This window comes from Daphnia carinata, chromosome 7 (assembly GCF_022539665.2).
Source record: "Daphnia carinata strain CSIRO-1 chromosome 7, CSIRO_AGI_Dcar_HiC_V3, whole genome shotgun sequence".
Taxonomy (NCBI): Eukaryota; Metazoa; Arthropoda; class Branchiopoda; order Diplostraca; family Daphniidae; genus Daphnia; species Daphnia carinata.
In genome coordinates this window covers 8,893,151-8,898,189 of record NC_081337.1, presented here as the reverse complement: position 1 = coordinate 8,898,189, position 5,039 = coordinate 8,893,151, and the positions used below count along the sequence as shown (strand labels likewise).

Sequence of the window (5,039 nt, the reverse complement as noted above, 5' to 3'; positions counted from 1 at the left end):
CTTCCCATTCGTTTTCTCCTCGCTTTCTTCTAGGATGTTGCATAAGCCGTTGATGACGACAAGGTCTACAACGGGAGTCGAACTCGTCGTTTTTACTCATGCAGTTTGGGGTCAAAGAAACGGATGGGAATCTGCGATTGCGTGTGATCGCTTTCAGAATTTGAGAAAACTTCGTGTCAGGAGTAAATAGGAAGAGACCGGTACTTCTTCCGCCTCGCTCGTTCCCAAAGCCAGCGCCTTCCGTTTGACCGGCAGTTTGAATGTGGCCTAGTCGTGCCATTTGAAATCGCCTACAAAAAAAAGTGGCGACCGTCTTTTTTGGTCGCACGAAAATTACTTATTCAAATTATCCGTGTTTGACCAAACACATGCTTCCTCATCGTTAAACATGTCACGATGAGCCCTAGTGCGATGTCCACCGTTTACGTTTTTAGTTTCTTTCGACTTCCTTCGGTGTTGAAAACTAGGTCACAATTTTATGTCCATTATTTTTTTTTTTTTCGCTGTTTTGTTTTATCTTTACTTTGGAGCGAGGAACGTCAAAAAAGGGATTTTGAATTGAGGTCAGGAGAAAGCAACGAGGGGATAAGAATGGAAAGATTCTCTTTCACCGGCCAGCATTTTCGAAATTGGAATTTTTGTGGGCAGCTGTCGAAGATGGGCAAGCGATGTGGAAATTTTTCGCTTGACCCAACTTTCTCTTTAAAAGTCTTAGCCTCCAGAAAATAATAGCGTAAACCATCCCCCTCTCTTTATTTTGGCGTGGATAACTTCCAAGGTGACCTACATTTGGTTGTTATTGATTTTGAAACTTTATCTCGAGCGATAAGACATGAAAGGACGTCTTCCGGGTTGAGATGAACACGTACAAAAAAAAAAATAGAAAAAAGGCATTGCAAACAAGGTTTACGGTGTGCTTAACGACATCCGTTGTTCAAGGTACATTACAAGTCCTATGGAAAGCCATGGTTGAACTTGAACTTGAGCCGGATCCTGAGAAGTTCATGAAGAAAACACCGACAATTTCGTAGAGGTCGCTCGTATGCAATTGATCTTCTTTCTAACCGTTACGGTTATTTTGTTTTTCGTGCGCAATGATAAGTTTTTTTTTTCTGCCGTGATCTATGCATATTTGCCAATCGCTTAGGATACAAGCAAACTGGATGCACTTCCAGTCTCGTACGTCGAACTGTAGTGTAACAATAATATCTTGGTGAAAAAATTATATTATTAAAGTTGGGATAGATCTCGGTGCGCTCTTTCAGGTTGATAAAAAAAATTGGAATGAATGGATGACATAAATTACAGGGAAAAAAAGAGTTAGCATCTGCCGCCCTTAATTTAAAATTCATTGTGGTTCGTTACTCTTTTTTTTTTTTTTTCCCTAACCATTGTGGATTCGATTGATGTATGTTATTCCATACATAGATTTTTTGTTCGGTTTTAGCATGAGAAATCAGACAACAAAAGCAATAATTTTTTCGAAAGCCGATGGTATTCGACCATTTCCTCAACGGATTGCATTAGAAGGAAGGAACTGATTCCCAAAGCCCGGAAGCCCCCTGATTCCCCACTATTCAAGCTCTAAAGTTCGAAATCTTCTGATAGGAAACTTGTAACAAAAATTTGAATTGCTAAAAAAGGGGCCGCCTGTCACTTTAGAATATTGTTGGATTTATCACACAGACGAACTGACCGAATCCGTACAATGTTGACCTACTCTCTCGTCTTGGCGATAACAAAGGTGCTTGTGTACAGCGCATATCATCCTATTTTTTTATCGACCTCTAACAAAGGGAAAAATGCGACGGAAACCATCGAAAATTGTAATAACCGTGTTGTTGGTAAATTTTCTACCATGGCCTTTCGATCGATTTAGACGGAACTGGATGTGTTTTATGTACTTGCCAATTTGTTTTGAGGGTGGCTGCCAAATTCAACGGAAGCAAATATTGAGATTGCGGTTTGCCTTATTTACATTATGGTATTCTTACTGAATACTGTTTCTTGTCTCTTTTTTTTTCGAAATGCGCAAGTGCGTTGGCCTTTGAAACAAAAAAAATACTTGTATCCCTCCTCTGGCACTTGTGTAAGAAGCGCCGTTTTCATTTTTCATCTTACTGGGCTTGCTCATCGTTGGTTCACTTCGTTCTAAACATTAAAGATGCTCCTCACGAAACCGTATATGAGCGCGTTAGGCATTGATGTCGAGTTGGGAAATGTACGAGTTCACGGAACAAATGCCGAAAGGCCATTCGACACTCTTCATTTTGAGTAAAGTTCCACCGGTTTCTTTTTTTTTTTTGGAAGTTGTAATAACGTTCACTGCTTCTATTTAGTTTCTTTCTGTTTGTTGAGAAAGAAGTAACGGTGAACCTATTCTGACCTCTGAACTTTCCAACCAAGATCACCGTTCGATGGGTGCGGTTTTGCTGCTCGTCTTCCCTCTCTTTCCGTGCGTACGATCAACATCCATTCAAAAATACCCAGTCGATCCGTAATTTTATTTTCACGATTTTTTGTTGATATTTCCCACCCATGTAGGTGGGAAAAGCACGTACGTAAGGAGTGCATATCTATTTTAAATCGGCCTTTTACTCTTGAAAAGGGAATTTGAATTCCGCGCTGGCGTCCGGAGATCGTCGAGAATACCGTTCAGTACATTTCGTTTAAACATCCTATTCATTGGCCTTATTGCTAGAAAACAGACATTTGATTGCGACATTTAAAAGGAGGAAGACCACGATTTGCTTAAATTGGCAGGTGGAAACAGCCATATCGTATGGGATGTTGGTAGTGGCTTGACCTTTTTGAACTTACCATTGCGCACAACCGCTTGGTTCTGAAAACTTCTGCCGCAAACGTTATTCCGTTATATTTCCGTCCACTTTTACCAGTCGATCTACCGCTCTCGGATTCTGTTATCGCCAGACTAGCTACCTTCACTGTTTAATTCATAATACGGCTTAATTTCTGACATCAACATGCACCATTGATTTGACGAAATTGCCAAATCTCAGGGACTCCCGCAGTCTGTAATGGTCGTTGACGTCATACTTGCATCTTTACGCAGATAAAAAAAAAATTACCATCTTTTTTTTGGTTGTGTGTGTGCAGTGAAGGGAAAATATCGTGTCACTAGATATCGTTTCCGGCTGTCAGTCTGAACGGCAGCTGTGTCTAACTTTCTCATTTATGCAAACGAGTTTTCTCCAAGGTTTGGCGCGACCACTTGATTTAACCGCGTCTGTTTTTCTCGTCTGCGGCACAAGCCGATTTCTGTTTTCTACGTCATACCGAACCCACTAGACTTCCTATAGTACCTTTCGCTAAGCAAATGGGTGTCGAAAACTATCAGGTGGGTGGGCCGGTGGTATGGGTGGAGAAAGAGAGAACGGAGAGGGGGGCGAAAGGCGGAGGATCCGCATTGGGGCCTAATTATTTACAGCCAAGCACGTCGCCAGGTAGGTTTTCGATAGGTATACAAAAGAGGACCACTATGGAACAGTTTTCATCAGTCGTTCGAGAGACATCCGAAGGTGAACTTGGTCCCAAGTCCGGTGCAACGCAAACTTTATTTTTGCTTCCAGTACTCCCACTACGGAATACAGTGTTCGAAGCTTGAAACCCTCATCTGAATTTGTCGTGATTTTAAATACTTTCAAGAAACCTTTTTTTATCACGGTAACTAGAATGATGCAGTGATTCAGTTCTTGAAATTTCAATTTACTCACGGCTATTGTTTTTAAATGAATTTAGCTAAATACCAAGATGTACAAATTATCAAGAAATTGTTTGCTGTGCCTCTTATTGGCTGCATCCATGATTGCTGCATGCTCAGCCGCTGCTGCTGCTGATCCTGCTATTGATTCCAAACCGGCTTTGCTAAATTCTGCCGATCATTCGGAGAAAATCAAGAGCAGAGAAAGTCATGCGCTCAAATCTGAAGCTTCGTATGCCAATTATTTAAAATCACCGGCTGCCCCGTCTCCAGTCCCAGCAACATTACCGCCACCTGTAGCAGGAGTTTCATTTCCGTCACGAGCTTCACCAGCTGTGCATCCATCATCTCACCCGATTCCAGTCCCTGCCCTGTACAGTAACCCTCACGAAACCACCATGGGCTATGTCTATTATTACCTGCCTCAAGTGGCAGAAAAGTACTACCCCAAACTTAAGGATTTGATGCCTTACGTCAAAAATTACGGACATTCCCTGTCTCGCTTCTGGAAAAACATGCCCAGCATGCGACAGATGGCTGACAGGACTTTCGACATTACATCAGCCGTTGGATTGGTCCTTTTAGCTCCCGTCATGTTGATTTCCAGCATTCTCTTCTTGGGTTTCATTGTCGTCCTCTTCCTCTTTCCCGCTGTATCAGCTTTTGGTCGAAGACGCATGGGGCGCGACCTGTCTGGCGTAGAAGATCTCAACGAAGTTTTTGATTTCGATCGCTTTTTGCCAGCGGAACAGTCTAGGAGATTAGCTTCGTTAGCTGCTCGCGTAGACAACGTGCTTGACAACTACATGCGCGCGTTAAAGAGCGACACATGCCTCGAGAAATTCTCATGTCAAGCTGGACACATGACTAGCCGATTGGGCAAGTTTACAGAGCCCATTATCACGTAAGTTCTTTTTTCATGCTTAAAGAAGTAAAACGTAAACCATGGTTTATAATTTATGTATATTTTATAGATTTCTGGAGCCTCTAGTTCCTTCTTACATGTACAAGAAGCTAGAAGCGTTCAAAAATGGCGCTCGTAGTGGCAACGCCGATTGCAGCGAAATGAAATGCAAGCTTCCTTTCTTTGGATAGAGAAAATTTACAGCCTCAAATAATTGAAAACATTCATCTAATTATGTTTCTTTGTTTTTTGTGTTCTTGTTTTATGTGTAACCTGCCCCCTATTTTTTTAACTTATGTGACTTGAAGTCCTTTTTTTTTCATGCTAAGGCAAGCTGGCCTTGCTGGTTTTATCCATTATGTTCAAGGAACCTGATCACTGCGAGCTAAATAATACGAATAATGTCACATTGAA

At 41.7% G+C, this 5,039-nt stretch overlaps 1 protein-coding gene across 1 annotated transcript; it reads left to right on the top strand.

Annotated features, from left to right (window-relative positions):
• Positions 1 to 2,040: 2,040 nt before the first annotated feature.
• LOC130703774 (uncharacterized) lies at positions 2,041 to 5,039 on the top strand. Its single transcript, XM_057525234.2, has 3 exons — positions 2,041 to 3,684; positions 3,760 to 4,625; positions 4,696 to 5,039. The coding sequence occupies exons 2-3, from the start codon at positions 3,772 to 3,774 to the stop codon at positions 4,814 to 4,816; spliced, it is 975 nt and encodes a 324-aa protein (XP_057381217.1). The 5' UTR covers positions 2,041 to 3,684; positions 3,760 to 3,771; the 3' UTR covers positions 4,817 to 5,039.

Bases quoted from the DNA above. Each gene is read 5' to 3' on its own strand.
- LOC130703774 (XM_057525234.2), top strand. From the start codon at position 3,772: ATGTACAAATTATCAAGAAATTGTTTGCTGTGCCTCTTATTGGCTGCA. The intron at 4,626-4,695 runs GTAAGTTCTTTT...TATATTTTATAG, and splicing joins TTTACAGAGCCCATTATCAC to ATTTCTGGAGCCTCTAGTTC.